Raw genomic sequence first — 17,226 nt, forward strand, 5'->3', positions numbered from 1 at the left:
TCCAGTTCTGGAATGTGTTGTTATTATATTATTACAATAGCCCCTCTGCTGTACTTCTAACAACCAAATATCTTTTTGCTGCTGGTGTCTCTGTGGAATCCCTGGCTGTCTGATGCTTCCTGCATTATTTGAAACACAATTCATCTGACTTGCATCGAGTCAAGCTGCTTGCATTACCCCAGGATATTTAGTCTCCACAGTAATATCCAGTTCGGATATTTTATACAAACAAATATATCATGGCTAATTTATGAAATCTCTCTATCGATGGAACTCAGAAAATGGAAATAATCCAGGCTTCACAGTGAGGGCATAAACCTCTCACAGCCAAATGATCACAGGTTAGAAACTCAATCTCCCATATCGTAGTTACCTATGAGTTGGGTGCCACATTTTGGTCCTCATCATAATGAAGGATTCCAGAGTTGAGTGCACTACTTCTTCCATTTTTAGTCGAGTGTCCAACCTTGAGCACCCCCAAATATAAGCACAGTCAGAATATAGCTGACTTCACTCTGGCCCAGTAACAGGCAATAATAATAATAATACTTGCATTTGATGTAGCGCCTTATCATGTCATTGACACTTCTCAAAGTGCTTCACAGAATATATTGTAAATTGGAGTGACTGGGTATTTTGTGGGTGAAAAGCGGCAGTCAAATGCACACAGCAGTGTCAAACAGTCATGCATTGAGTGACCACAATTTATTTTGAAGGAATTATTAACTCCCGAAAGCGCTCTGTCAATCAACTAAGAACTGGGTTCCTATTTATTAATCTCCTAGATTCCCACACCACATGCAATGGCTTTCTCGAGTGACATGGCCAATTCAGTGCTGAATTAAGACAGTAGTAGGAGCAGTTTTGTTCCCCCTGTCCACTGGGACCTGGGCTGCAATTGCTCCAAACATTTCACATACTATTTAATATTCATTACATTTTTGACTTGGGGAGCTGGAGTTACAGTCTATCTCCTGCACTATACAACACATTTCTGTGCTGCTCCACTTACGGTATCCCACGGGGTGAACCTGAAGGTGAACCAAATATAAGGAAGATGAAGACAGACGACTTAAATCATGTATAGCAGGGAGGAGAAAAGCTTGGTTGTATTAAGCTTTATTAGTGAAATAATTTTAAAAAAACACACAATGGCAAATATTTCAATAAATTAAGATAATCACACGATTCTAAAAACAGCCCAACGTTTATCTTTTGAAGATCTTCTCAAGCTTCTGTTCAAAGATCACAAAATAGGTTTGTTATTTATAAAAAGTGATTGCTCTCATCTATCTGCACAAATGTAGACCCATCAACAACAACTTGCATTTATATAGCGCGCCTCACAGGATAGCGTCCCAGAGCGCCTGACAGTTGTGGAGCACAACTCCGTCGGTCACAGGTGAATTCAGTGAAAATGACAGAAGCTTTTCCAATATCTTGCGGTACAAAGCATACAAGCATGAGGCACACTCACACCATTTTGTGTGCTGAATGGAGCGTTTGCTTGTGATCTGCTAAGCACCTTTCCTCCCTCTCTCCCACACCCTGCTGAAAATGACAATAGCAAGCCATCAATAGCACGCTCTCTCTCTGCGTGGCACTAATATCCCATTTATACAATACAAGCAAATTCACTTTTAGTAATGCTTATTTAAAAGGCAGGTGATGCAGTCACAATACTGAGCAGTACAGTGCACAATGATGATGTGCCCACTCTGCTCTGAGTTGGTTGAACTGCTCAATTTTTAATATTACATCTGTCATCCAACACACACACACACAAATGTTCATAGTGTACAAAATTAATACAGCTGTCTGGAGAAAAAAACCTAAAACGTATCAAAATAACTATTATCCCAGCATAATAGAAAGTGTAGCAGAAAGTGCAACAAAATTATTTTTTTTAGGTAAAGTTGATAAAAACAGTGCAACGTTTACAAATTTTGCCAATGCAATTTACAAACACTGAATTACACCTTTTATTTAAAATAAAGTCATGGGCCTTTGCTGACTTGATTTGGGGAGAATAAATTTCAACTCATCAAATGCGCTGTGATTGACATTGAGGTACATGTGTTGAAACAGCAGTGCAATATTGCAACCCATATCTCAGTGAACAGTGTAACTAGCATTCTGCCCAAAGCATAAAAATTACTCTGTTGATTTATACAATTTAACAACAAACATCAAAGCAGTATCTGGTTCCCTTTGATCATACTGGCTTCCACATATGAACCGTTTATCAACGGGCATACTTAATGATTATATATTCCATTTGTAGTTTCACTATGTGAAACTGAAAATAGCCCTCCAAATGAATTACTAATCTGGGCCATTTCACTGCAAAACGGGTCAGACTGCAGTGGTTTCATTTGGCAACTACTCTATGTGCTATGAGTCTCAATGTTTGATTAGATTGAATGGGTAAGATTTTGTGAATGTTTAATGTGAAGCACTGCAGCCAGCATGAGCTCAGATAGGATCCCAGCTCTTCATCACTGTCCAGTGACCCCTGCTGGAAGATATGTGTGTAGGTGCTGCTCGAGCGCAGGATCAGGCTCCTCATGAGTTTGTTGACTGCTTATCTTTTGTTACCCCCTGTGACTGCTCACTCAACATCATTGTACAAACGAAATTGTACATCAGTTGCAGCCCCCATAAAAACACAGGCGACGACATCCTTATGGTGTGACCTTGATTAACGCCACTTAGGTCATTATTGTGCCATAAGGGATTCCTGCAATTTCAAGAAGATATGGTTCAGGAAACCAAGCTAACAGACTGAACAGCAACTCTCTTATTTCATGCTGTAGTTTGGGGCCAGAATGGCAACCTCTACCCTCCATTTTATGGCAACTGTAGCCCAATTGCAATACAGTTAGGCAGCAGTGAGGAATGCATATAACTTGATAATAATAATCCTTGCATTTGATATAGTACCTTATCACATCTTTGAGACGTCTCAAAGTGCTTCACAGAATATATTGCAAAGTGAATTGACTATATTTTGTGGGTGAAACTCGGCAGCCAACTGCGCACAGCAGTGTCCCACAAACAGTCGTGGATTGAGTGACCAAATTATTTTTTTTTGTGCGGCTTATACCCAGCAAAGGCAGCATTCGTTGCCTCATGAACAACATTGATCACTTCAATATTTCAACAAATATAGTGTACATAAAAAATTAGTAATGCCATTCCTCATTATATGACTGTGTGTGACTACAAGCGCATGAGTAGGAAGTCAAATTACATTTTGCAGCATATTTTTGCTGTGCTCTCTGCTTACTGTTGTGTTTAATGAGAAAATTGAAATTCTACTTCCACAGTCAGTTTGAATTAATTGTCACAAGTAGCACTTCGTTTTAGAATATTAAAAAAATCCCCATGCGCTGGGCAATGAGGAAGTCCACCAACCAACCAGACATGGACATTAATCACCCTATAAACATCATCAGCATTTTCTTTAAACTTCAAACCACATGACTTTCACATTTATTCACTGGTGTAACAAGGATCAGTAGGAGGCCAGATGCTTTCAGCAAGTTTCATACGCTCTTTTGAAACAGGTTTTTTTTAAAAAAATGCAAAACAAAATTGGTAAATAGCGACAAGGGAGTTTAAGGCTGCTAGTCAATTAGCTGTCTCTTTGAAATTTTCCATCGTGCCAAGTGTGTAGCAGCCATCATCTCTTACCGTTGTGGGAAAAACCTCACCTCATAATCCAGCTCAACTGTTGCTGTGTGTTTCACATCAGCTCAGGTTGTGCCTGAGAACAATGTGCATTTCATCACTGGAAACAAAAACTCTCATGTGTTCTTACTGTCCAAATATGTATGTATAAACACCACATATATTTTGTAGTATTTCATTTGTACCTGCTGCGTGAACGGATCCAGTGCAGGATCTTTGTCAGCTCATCAAATTTAGTTATACATCCACATCGAATGTCACTGATCAACGCGAACTGCAATTTGTATCAAATAAAGTGATCCAATGATAAACTTTTTTTTAAAGAATGCAGTTACTGGAAGTTTTCAACTATCATCATGTGTTCTAGGGCTGCTAAAACCAGAATTGATCTCACACGACACCTTGGCTGTACACAAACCCAATATTGTAATCAGTAGTGGTGTTAATTCTTTGCTCAGGAGCATACTGGAGGAAATGCGTTGCAGTGATTTTTTTATTATTATGGGTAATTTGTGCTGCTCCATCTCTAAGAGCACACGTGAGGTGGTAAATGGTGGTCTGTCTGTGAGATAATTACTGTCACAATCAATTCAATATATATTGACAGTACTTGTCCCAAAACACATTTTAAAATAAGTCTTCAGCAACGAAATGCAAAAAATTCAGTGTATTTTTCAGTTATTGCTCTTTATGAAATTATTTATGACCACTCAGGTATGATGTCTCATCACACACAAGCCACAGTGTGCCTGATCATGTGTGCAAAATGGAAGAATATTCCATTGTCCAACACTTTCACCCACATCTTGTTCAATAAACATGCACCAAACCAATGCAACATTGAGTTACTAACCTCACCTTAATTTGGCTACAAATCTTTCATACTTAATTTGAATGGTTCACTTTATTATAGACACACACATCACGTATTCATATTTTGCTGTGATTAGTAATTTTTTGTAGAATATAATTAGAAAAGAAATAGATTAAAATATTCTGATACAGTAGTTCTTCTAATCTCAAGGTTTAACTCATCTCAGATTTGCACAATACCATCATTAAATAATTATGTAAAACTTACAAAATATATTGGATAAAGAAATAGTTTTCTGTGTGCAGATAAGGGCATAAGTTGGGGACTTGCAAGTTACAGATACACCTACATATTCCAATATATTCCAATACCAGACTGAAACAAACCACAAGGTCAGAGGTATAAGTTCACAGCCATACTTGATTAGATCTAATCAGGAGAGTGCAAATGGCATACTTCAGTGTCAATCGTTTCAGTGGTACCAATACCAGATCTATACCACTGGATACTAAATATAAAATGTACACCAATGCTCTCTCTGGTAAACTATTAATTCATTACAATTGGTGGTGCGTAACTGAAAAAGTATCTGCTGGTGTGAATGCTGGATCTCCACTAGGCCTTTCACTACTCGTTGAACCTATCTGAACATCTGGCAATGACTGTGGGTCCTTGCAAGTCTGGTCGAGCTGTTGATCTTGAGTAACTTGTTGCGTCTTGCTTTCATTAAGGCCTTGTGTTGGTTGGCTGTGGCTCAGGTGTTGGCTTTCAGTAAATTGTTGCTCCTGGCTGGGTTGAACACCTTGTTGATTTTTACCACTCTGACTCGGAGTTACTGGTTGGCTCAGGCTGCCCTGCATACCATGTGTTGGTTGGCTCTGGCTTAGAGTTACTGAATGTCTCCGGTTGTCCTGAGTGTCAAGTGTTGGTTGGCTCGGGCTAGAAGTTACTGCTTGGCTGTGGATGACCTGAGCACGGTGTTTAGGTTGGTTCAGGCTCGGAGTTACTGGCTGGCTCTGGATGCCTTGTGTGGTTTGGCTCTGGCTGCCCTGGATGCTTGGTGTTGATTGACTCTGTAGACTTGGAGTATTTTGCTGACCACAGTGCTGCTGTTCTTCACTACTCTGAGATGTAAGTGATGACTTCTCACTGAAGCTAAATCTCGGGGAATTGTCAGACGTGTTGGGAGATGACGGGCCAGCACTTGACACAGTGCTTGAGGGACCACTGCTATCTGTATTTCAGGATTCAAGAGAGACAGAAATAAGTGAAAAGCAAATAAAGAGAAAAAAAACTACTAAAAGCTGCAATATTGTATCTGTCCATGCCCTGAAGTAACCAAATCTTTCTGCAGATAAACACAATTACTTTTTCTTTGTAGTTTCTGAACAGAATATTCATCGTCAATGTTTCCCCACAATGCCTACCGTGCTTTAAACTCAAGATACAATACAAATTGCAAGATCAATGTGCCTACTTATCCAGTACTGTGCTAAAAACAAACTAAGATGAGTTTTACATCTGTATTTCACTCCCTAACACAATATTCCACCTAAAATATGCCAAATGTTTCATGTAAAATATTCCATACAAAGATGGCATTATTTTATACAAAAGGAACACTAATCCCAAATCTAACATGTACATTTTAGTCATCTTCTTGGGTACTGATGTCCCAATTCCCATTCCATCCTTTTTGTATAATGAGTCCCAATTCCCCTATCCCCATATCTAATTTTGATGTCCACACATTTGGTAGCTGAAAGCTGCACGCACAGACAGGTTGATTTACACCAAAAGCTTTGCAATTAAAAAAAGGTTACTCACACCATGCAGGTTTTTCGGAGCGAGGACGCAATGATAAGGAGGCAACCGATGAGGATAGGACTTGCTGAGGTATGTAGGCATCTACCACAGGCTGGCTACTTCCCATGGTCTCAAACATAGATGAAAGTGCTGTCAAGTAAAACAGGGAAGGCTCCGGTAATATAAATAAAATGCAGAAATCAAACAAAACCATTCACTGACTGAACCCCATTAAATAAGATAGCAGATGTCTGGCAGTAAGATACAAAGTACAGTAATTCAAATAATCAGATTTTAGTCCAAACAACACTTGGCTAGTGTTCTGAAGATATTTAGATGGTTGAAGCTTAACAGTGATATAGATTCAGAAGCACAACAAGCAGAGGTCACAAGTAAAAGTGCGTCATTTACCTGTTGATGATCCAGTGCGATTCATGCTACAAATTTTTGAAATGGACGAGAGAAATTCATCCACCTGCTTCAGGGAGAGAGAATTATGGAGTGTTTCCAGAGGGTAGATGGAAGGCACCATGGAGCATCCTTCAAAACCTAAATAAAGGAGGGAAAAGAAAAGATGACACCCAAGATGAACTAATTTCACAGAATGTAATAGTCCATCCAACTCAACAGATCTCTAATGGTTTAAACTAAAACCTATATTTTTAACCCAACTTTATAATTCTTTGATAAGACAAAGGCAGTCACTGAGCCAAACCAAAATGAGCCAGGCAAATGCAGCACATTACCTGTTGCGAGAGCCTGAATACAAAGCTGCAGGTATCACACCACCATAAGCACACCTCAAGAACAAAGCTACATTGAACTGTAGAAACGAACTTCTGAAATATCATTTGGAAGTAGCATAAAGTTACAGCCTTCGCTATCATTGACATGAGTTATCGCTGTGAAAACACACTTCCCTGCAGTGGACAAGTGGCCTCTAAAGACATTAATTGCTATCGGCAAGAAAGTAATAATAATAATCCTTGCATTTGATATAGCGCCCCATCAACTCTTTGAGATGTCTCAAAGAGCTTCACGGAATATGCTGCAAAGTGAATTGACTGTATATTTTGTGAGCGAAACAGAATGAACAATTTCTGTACCCTATGGGCAACCATAGCAAATTATGTTTCTCCTTTAAAGGTTACTTGACCTTTTTGTGAAAGCTCTGCATATCTCGAACATCTTGAATATCTAAGTTATTAGAAAGAAAAAGTTAAACCTGGCTATAGGGAAACTCCATGGATCAGACATGTGGTAAATTTAAAATATAGTCCATGAAACCCCTTTACCGCAGGCTATGTAGTTTTATTATAAATGGACACTGGTTACTTAAGGGTTCCAAATTTAAAGAATTTAGGCACATGGTTAAAAATCTATAGAGAGAAAAACCGAGAAATTATCCCCTGTAGTGGGATAGTCCCAATGATTGGCATTAACTGGCTAACACTTACTAATACTATGGTAGACAGAATTTTGAAAAGCTCACTGAGAATTAATTGTTTGGGCACCGATTCAGATAAATAGATGGTGAGGCTGGATAGAGTCTATGACCAAATCCATCAAGATTTTGTGGTTCTGTTAATTTAAATGTAACTCATATGAGGTGCAGCACTGGGTATTGCTGACATTGTGCTTTAGGAAGCCCCAAATTACATCAATTCTTCTCTTTTTTTTCTCCTCTTGATCATTATTTTGGTTCGAGAGTTTGCAAATGCTAATCTGATTAAATTGATCACTGCAAATGTGCTAATTGTTGCAATTAACATTGTTCACCGATAGGTCAGTAACGTATTCTCTATGGTTGAAGCTTGTGAATTTACTCCAAATTGGCACTGCCATTTGTAACCTTTCAGAAATTACAATTATAAATTGCAAAGCTACTTAAAGAGCTGAACGTTGCTGTTTATAGTCATCAGTTTTCTTATTAGACAGAGCAGCAAGAAAAACCCTGACATTTCTGCTAGAGAGAAGAGGGGGAGGTTTGGGATGGGTGGGGGGGGGGGGGGGAAAGAGGAAAATAAAGTGACAGATTCCAGCGCATTGAAATCAGAGGATTTTACAGCTTAAGAGGAGGCTATTTAGCCCATCATGTCAGCGCCAGCTCTCTGAAAGAGTAACTGTTTACTCCCACTTCCCTGCCTTTCTCCAAAACCTTTTATATTTTTCCTTTCCAAATATTTGTCTACATCTCTCTTAAAAGATATTATGTGAAATCACAGATCGTAAATTTCACCCTATTACTGCCTTTACCATCAGCCTATTGAATCAGTAAATGGATATTAAGTTATGATCAGGATACAATTTCTTCACTATTCAGATGTGACATTTGGGTTACTACTTTTTGTGGCAGAAAATTTGCATTGTACTTTGACCAGTTTGGGTGAGGGGCTTGGGGAAAAATATGGATCCAGAACATTAAAGTGATTCATGGCTAGAAGTCAGTTTGCCAGAAAGGAAGGAAACATTGGCAGATTCATTGAACAGCTGTGAGCACAAATGTCTGATTATGCGATTAGTGCACAAGGTAATCCTAGAAGACTATTTGTAATTAAAACCCTTGAATAATTGGCAGATTTTTTAAACCAATGACTCTTACTACAATAAAGGTCTGTTCTCATCAACTTATGGAGACAATCAAAGGACTTTAAAATCAGAGGTTCATCTCATTAGGTTTGGGCATTTCACCCGATTCAATTCCCTTGAGGTGAAGTTTTTGGTGTTGAACACAACTGATCTGAAATGCAGCATCAGATGACTTAACTCCAGGAGAAAGTCAGAACGGGATATTAACCACAAATCAGAACAGATGGTTGGGATGGTGCTATGAGAAAGTGTTACAGACTGTAATACTAACAGTAATCTTGTTGTATTAAGAGTCACAACATTTATTTGCAGGCCAGTGTGCTATTCTAGAGCATAATTCTAGAGGCAGATTCCCAGTACAGCAATATCCTGGTCTCCTTTGGACCATCAGGGAAAACTAGAAGTTATTCCAGCACAAGAAGGAGGCAGAAGGCAAATCTGAGTTTCCATTCACTAACTAGAATGGCACTGGGAGAGACACTATCAAACAGAGTGGCAATGTTTTACCACTAGAGTTTGTATCTTCCATTACAGGCAAAGATTGTCCCAGTGAATTCTTGCTTTTTTTTTTCCTCCAAAAAGCACCATACACACAACTATTGTATCAGGCTTGTTCCATCAGTTTTGCTTTATACCGGATGCCAGGGTGGGGTCCAATTTTCTTTGAAATTGCTCGCAGACATTCAAAATGGTGTCAGGTACTAACTGAGTCTGGTTAACACATTGCACATTAAGTACATTAAGTTATTCAAGTGACAAATAGAACACATATCATATTGTAAATCTCTAGATTCTATCAGAGCAAAGATTTTAAATTTGTCTGAAAAAGCAGATTTGACAAAAAGCTCTGTCCAGAAGCATTGTCCCAAATGTCCTGGTGTAGGAGGAGATGGCAGCAAGTGCAGATTGCATCCTGGGAAGCTCATCAGGAAGAACAGCCAGCCTGGGAGTGTATTACAAAGCTGTAATAATAATAATCCTTGCATTTGATATAGCACCTTATCACGTCTTCGAGACTTTCAAAGTGCTTCACATAATATACTGCAAAGTGAATTGACTGTATACTTTGTGTGCAAAATGAAGCAGCCAACCATAGCGCAGTTAAGTTCACATAAATTTTCATAAAACCATGTGAAATATATTTTGAAATTGTTGTTTGCCAGTATACTACTGTACACTAGCAAACATAGCAATTTCAAAATATAACGCAAAAAGCAAACATTGAAGTTTCCAAGACTGGTGAACCAAAGGGAAGTCCGACATATTGAGATAATGACCATGCCAGCCTGCCTCCTCAATAACAGGAATGTGTATAGCAAGTTATGACACAATCAGCAGTTGCCCAATTTTTTGCCTTCCATTGTTGCATCATTCCACTTTCGATCGCTCGTAGATGTTGATAGCAAATGAATGGGTTAGATATCTTTGGAATGTAATGGATTATTCACAATATGTCACACAATTGTATACACTGCATCAGAGTTTCAGACTTGAATATGGTTTTAATTGAACAATTTGTTCAATTTCATAGCAGGAACAAGAGGACTAGCCTAAAAGTTACATCACCCAAGTCTACATCCAACGTAATGGCTTGGCAAGTCACTTTCTCAGACAGTTTTGTTCCAGCTGTACAACTGGATTAATTTCATTGAATCAAAAGAAAAATGTGGGTAAATCAGGTTGCCTTTGCATGTCACAGATCCATTGTAGCAAAAGAACATCTAAACTTGTTCAACCTCCCATATATTCTAGTTTTATCTTTGCAACTGTTTCTCGTATTTTTCTATCAGAGATTCAATACTAAAGGCAGAAATAAGAAAGATTTTACTTAGGCAGTCATACATCAATAGGATAGCTTCACACTTGTATGGCGGACTGTAGGGCATGTTCAGAAAGTACATCACTCACCTCTTGGTGCACGCAGCCTTTCTCACTCTCCGAAATACGTATTCCTTCACATACACATAGGTAAGAGGCAGGCGATGCTTCAGGAGAAAATCACTAGGGATACTTGTCCTTTGAAAGGTTTTCACTCCGCACCACCAGTTTGCCTCCCCATGGCCCATAAATAATATACTCACCTTGTACACGGTTAATCATTTTTTGTCAAAGAGGCCAGATAATAAACATGGGGAAATACAGAAGGAGTTCACGGTTTTAATTGACCTTTTTAAAATTTTTTTTTTTAACAATTTGAATTCTCCCACCTTCCAATAATTGTAGCCGATCATAATACAAGAACCTTTTTTAAAAAAAAAATAAACCGGAGCAGGGTCAAGTGGGAAGGAAGGAAAGCAGTGTAAGTGGAAGATAAATCAGAAATTCTTCTAAGTAACTACGCGTCATAGGGAGTGATTTCTAAGTTACCATGGGAAATTCAGCAGTTTGAGGTTTAGAGGGAGGCAGAATTTTCCCACATGATAGTGGGTGTGTGGAACATACTCCATCAAAAACAGATGATGCTGTGTTAATTAACTTTAAAAAAAACTGAGCAACTAACTGGCTGGGAGATTTTAGAGATTAGTACAGGTTGAAACAGTCTATGGGATAGAACTATTTCACTGCCCCTGAGGCATGAGGAACATTGTGGTGTTAGTTTGCCTTTGGAGAATGGGAAGTATCTAAGCTATTTGCCAGCATAAAGTGCGTATCATGGAGTTGACAATAATGTCAGCAGTAGGGTTTGCCTGGAATGGTCTTTTTTTTATAATTCCATGATTCTCCTGTTCAAGCTCCCTCCATCACAGCCAATTCCAAAGAACTAAATAAAAGTACCTTGCGAGTGCCAAATTCTTAATACTTTTGAAACCAGTTGAATGGTCCTTCATCAGTATGGTGGGGAAAAGGAGAATGGAGCGCACATTCTACCAAACAATGTTTGCTGCTGAGTATCTCAGTCAAAGATGCTTCCAGCTGGCGCTCATTGGTTTACATAGAGGGAATGTACAATACGATGGTTTATGGCAATATAAAAAATGCCATGAAAATTCACTGCTACCTCGTGATAAAAATGATAGGAAATGTGAAGAAAACACACCAAGCTTATCACTTGGACCAAGACATTTCCCAGAAAGATATTACTAGAATATAAATTATGTAACAATATATATACATATAATTTATTGCACTAGCCAAAATTGATAATATCATATGCCTAACTGTAACCTAAAATGACGATGCATTTAGATAAATGACTAACTGTAAAAGAACATGAGAAATAATGGAGCTAAATATCAATATTACGATCGCAATATTTAGCAGAATAAGTACATTTATGTTCAGTATATCTTCAGGTCAAGTTTCAACAAGACTAAAAATATATACTTCAAGTAAAATACACCAATGACAAGGTCGAACAAAAACAAAATCAGTACTTTACATCGCAAAGCATTTACACTCCACAATCCTTATAAACTGTGCTAAGCTCACATCAATGCAAACTCCAATGCAAGACATGTCTGCTACAACATTTCGCAATGTGACACATGCAATCCCAAAGCCACTATGAGGGAGCCCTCTGAATCAATAGAAAAGTAAGTGATGGCAACAAAACCCGAGCAAAAAAACACACACATATCATAAACTATAAATCCACTAGCATTCCACATGCAACATTGCCTCTCAGCAGGAGAGTGCTTTTACGCAAAGTTTCAGGCATCAAATGAAAATGCACAGCAAGCCAATCAGCAATGGAGGGGGAAAGAGGGCTCAACACTTTAGAAGTGAATCGTCTCGATTGCCTGAGACATTTACCTAGCCTTCTCTCTTTCAGAAGCTGATTGACCCGTTGCGATCGCTTTTCGATCTCAGGCATTTTGAGTGGTTGTTGTTTTTTTAAAAAAAATTCTACATGAGCGGTTTCACAAATATCTAATCGAGTACACAAACATTTTTTTAGTTTTCTGCCTAAACAAAAGCTAAACCAGTTTAGTAATGTGTGATAATTCAAATTTTAAATTGACCTTTCTCTTGCTTGCAGGTCTATACTAGGATAACCTAGCCCGGCTCTTAGGCTACTATTGTTGAGGGCTAATAAGGGACTATGGGCACATTCCTGATGATTCCAGAAAGCACAAAGCATAGAGAAAATGAAAATCAGCAACCTGTGATGACATGGATGCTGCAGTGAGCAACCTCCACATTAAAAATGAGCTGCACAGTAGTTGCAGCAATAATATCATAGTTGGCGTATGAATTATTGGGGGGGAGGTAAAAGAGATGAAGAAAGGAAGAAATGGACTCCAGTCTATATACATGTAACTGTCCAGAAGTGGGTTCTGTTGCAGTTACCCTTCATTCAACATCAGCCACAGAGGCTTCTCTAAGCTATGATACATTAACAAAAAAGACAACTAATTATTTTCTTTGATAAACTGCAAAGGACTTTATTTTTGGCACCTTCTGTATATTTTATGCAATTCTTTAACAGACTGAAAAGAGAGGGGAATGATCAGTGGGTTCAGTCTTTTACAAGCAGAATGTTATGTTGGTTAATTTTGTAAAGGTTAGGGAAATAGACTAGTTTCTTAATAACTGCAGAATCAGACATTGATTAAAAGAAATAAACTTCCATTCATTTTTATTTCTGTAAAGAGTTTCAGAAAACACCAAACTACCATTTCCAACTTAGCAGCGTTAGAAACTAACCTGTAATTTGCAAAATGAACAAAACAATTCCTTAATCAGCACAGACCCACACTGACTAAAGAAGGATCGTCAATATGACCATTTCACAAGTACTGCATTTGGTTCTGTGATCTGTAAATTACTCCGGCATGCTAAGAAACAAAGGACCACTTTGTTTCCATTATCCAACTACATATCCAACTTCTAAACACATCGTCAAAAAATCAGACTTTGGGTGACAGTCTACTATGCAATACAGCTTTTGAGAGAAACAAATATCAATAAATTTTAAACGTAGCATCCAAAACGATACAATATTTAAGTTTTAATACTAGTCAACAACATGGGATTAATTTCTAGGTATGTTTAATATTGATTAACACTGATTAATATTCTAGGGAATACTGCAAATCACTAACTCAAGTTTACAATAAAATTGGCAGCATAGTGTGTCATATTTATTTATTAAACTTAGATGAATGGACAAGCCATGCTGCTTTGCTCCCATTTTGTGCTAGTTATGCCAGATTTTTGGCATTTATACAATGACAACCATTACACTTGAGAAGCAAACTTTAGCAGCCAAACCATGGTTGCCTTGGAGCTCATACACCAGCTACAGAGTTCAAAATTAAACGACTGGATAGGAGCCAATTTCTGGCAATTACACTTCATTCCTCTCCTAACCTGTGATCACTCTCCTTTTCACACAATGGTCAGGCAAACTGAGTGCACTAATACCAATGCCATACTAATATTAATAAACTATACAAAACGTCCAATATCTTTTTAAAAATCAGGCAGTAAAAAAGCTATACTTCACAAAAACATTCAGCGAGGTGATGAGGGATCCAAGAGAATCACAAAAAGATTTAAAGGGAATGTAAGGAGAAAGTGCCTTTACACAGTGGGTGGTTGGAATGTGGTATTCTCTGCCACAAACTGCAGAGGCAAAGCCCATACAGTTTAAAAGAGAATTAGACAGATGCTTGAAATTAAGTAATATTAAAGGATATGGGAAGCGACCGGGAGAGGATTAGATTAGTTGGTTCATGTGGCGAAAACCAGAGATTTAATGGGCTGAATCACCATTTATTTGCTGTGACATTCTATGATTTTATGCAACTACCTCAGTAGGTGTAGAGATCACAAATAACCCATGCTAGTGGAACTAAGGTGCTCTTTAACTTGCTCTGAGCAAAAACATGATAAGACACTTGCAGCTGACTAATTGGAAAGGTACATACACTCAGGAGAGAATATCTGTGTGGTAACTTCATTTCAAACTGTACAACTCCTTGTGTTAACAGAACAAATTTTTTTTACTTCAAAACAAAAATACAAGCAACTCCCACCTCAAAAAACTAAAATAAGAGGCAGAGTATGGGTGAACGAGATTGTTTTTGTTCAGGGCTTTTATTTTAAATAGATAGTCCTTGATCTTCGCATTTGCACTATTGCAATGCTACAATTGCTAGGATGGCGTGAAGCCAACTCGGATATAATAACAAAAGGGATTGCTTTGCTTAAATTTAAGAAACTTTTAATACCTTAAAAAATCAAAATGGATTGAAAGCAATTTTCCTCAACTTTGATGAGTTCTATTGATCTAAAGTTAAAGTTTAGGTACTGTATTTTTATGACATACCCTTCCTTTTTAAATGTGACCTAGTGTATTTGCCTGATGGTCACAAAATCACTAGCAAAGCAATCCTCGATATCCACCAATGTTTAATTTCGATCACTGTAGTGCAAAGCCTGCTGAAAAAAAGCCAGGCACAAACAACAAGAGCATTTCAACTGCTTTTACTCTAAACACTGCCAAGAATGAGTTGCAAGACTCCTGCCTCCAGACACCTCTGAGTAGCTTGCACCCAGCAGAAGAGAGAAAACGTCAGCGTTAGTATTCTTGGACAGACAACAGCACACGGTTTTACGTGCTAAAAATCAGACTTAAAAACATCAGCAGGTAAGTAAAAGCACTGAATCTGTGCCCAGAAACTATGATCATTAGATGGGTTCTCACAAAGTTCAATTTCTGTGTTTTATAAGGTTATTAATTTTCTATGTATATTTCTATAGCATGCAGAAATGTGAATAAATGACAGTACTTAAAACTGTAGACCTTGGGTGATATATAATCTGATTTTCAACCTGTAAAGTTATCTATTATATCAGAAAACATTTTATATCCAGGCTTCAAAAGCAGTCAGCAATTCTGCCTCTGTGGGAACAACAGTGGCTGCAGGCTCCTAATAGTGTATGGAGGCAAGAACAAATTTGTGTTTGGCAAAGCTCAGTGGCACATCCATATTTCCAAGCTGCAATGGCTTGAGAAATTCATTCAAAGCCAACCGTGCAGCAACAAGCACGCGATACCGTAGAGGCAGTCAAAGTCATCCTGCCCAGAGATCAGCCAGTTCTTGAAGAGGCGGAGGTGGTACGAGCACTGGTGGAGGTGCCGGGCCAAGGCACCATCAAGGGCAAAGTTCTGGGAAAAGCTGTTGTCGGCTGAACACCGTCTTAGCAACTGGGCCACGTGATGATCACCAAGCAGGTCTGGGGAGCGGGCACCAGAAGCGTACAAAATAAGACAGCAAAAGGACAGTTACCAATAAATAAAATTATAAACGTGCATCTGTAATTGGTCAAATAATCTCAGACATCAGAGGAAATAATAATGTACCACAGATATAGAGCTAGACTCAAGAACAACAACAAAATTACATTTTTATAGCACCTTGCACGTCGGGAGGATGTCCCAAAAACATGTACTTGAATTGTATCCAACTAACACATTTCTTTTTCTGGCATTCTGTTCATATTTAAACGTGGTTTGATCATTGAATCGATGAAATGCAGAGATTGGAATTGAACTAGAATCTCCAGGTGGTGGTGTGGCGTTGGGTGCAATGGCTCAGATACACAATCCTAGTAACTCAGTTTCCACAAATCATCTAAATAGTAAATCAGTCTGAGGTGAGCCTGCTACAATCACCACACTGACTGATCTTAAAAAAACTTTTAAAAAATTTGCACTACTTGAGGTTTGCACATTATTGCTGTGACCACCTGTGCTGTTAAGTATGAATATCCAGTTTCATGTGGAGATTGTTACTATGTGTGAATTAAACTCCACCATCAGTGTAGTGACTAATGTATTTCAACAGTATAGCTTATGTAATATTAAGTTCATCAACATTGATATGCCTCAAACTAAATGCCACAGCCTTATAGTTGCATCAACATCTTACCAGAGTAGACTGGCATGCACAGGAGCATTGAGCATCTGTACAACCTTGTTTTCATGGAGTGTTGACTCCACATTATGTGATGAAGTAATCTTGAAACACATTTAGTGATCAAAGGGAAAGAACTCTACTTCATCTGCCAACAATAAATTATACAAATCCAAGCAGTCTAAGAACACCTGCTGCCCAAGTTTAATCTAAATCCATCGTTTCCTCTGGGTGAGAATCAACACATTGTTTCTCACCCAGAGTAGGGACTACAAAGTTCTAAAGAGCAGATCAAACGGGCTTTATGTAAAAAAATTAGCACTGAAGCTGAAGGTAATCTCATAATTCTCATCTGGCTTTCTACTCTTGAAAGCATTTACACACTGGAGCAAAGCAAATGTGTGTAATCCTTAAGCTTGCACTGATCGATCAATGCATCTGAGGTATTTTCCACTCCCA

General features: G+C 38.3%; 1 protein-coding gene across 10 annotated transcripts in view; it reads right to left on the reverse strand.

Annotated features, from left to right (window-relative positions):
* Nucleotides 1-3,580: 3,580 nt before the first annotated feature.
* ppip5k1a (diphosphoinositol pentakisphosphate kinase 1a) overlaps nucleotides 3,581-17,226 on the reverse strand; it is a 62,215-nt gene continuing 48,569 nt past the window's right edge. For 7 of the 10 annotated variants that reach the window (XM_007908477.2, XM_007908465.2, XM_007908457.2 and 4 more), the window contains 3 exons: nucleotides 6,725-6,862; nucleotides 6,335-6,463; nucleotides 3,581-5,741 (listed from right to left, as the gene is read on the reverse strand). In XM_007908477.2, the coding sequence (XP_007906668.1) occupies nucleotides 5,065-5,741; nucleotides 6,335-6,463; nucleotides 6,725-6,862 (944 nt within the window). In that variant the 3' untranslated portion in view covers nucleotides 3,581-5,064. Of the gene's footprint in view, nucleotides 5,742-6,334; nucleotides 6,464-6,724; nucleotides 6,863-15,907; nucleotides 16,088-17,226 lie in introns of all 10 variants that reach the window. The other 3 variants (XM_007908440.2, XM_007908435.2, XM_007908434.2) reach the window with 1 other exon arrangement.

This window comes from Callorhinchus milii, unplaced genomic scaffold (genome assembly GCF_018977255.1).
Source record: "Callorhinchus milii isolate IMCB2004 unplaced genomic scaffold, IMCB_Cmil_1.0 Scaffold22, whole genome shotgun sequence".
NCBI lineage: Eukaryota > Metazoa > Chordata > Chondrichthyes > Chimaeriformes > Callorhinchidae > Callorhinchus > Callorhinchus milii.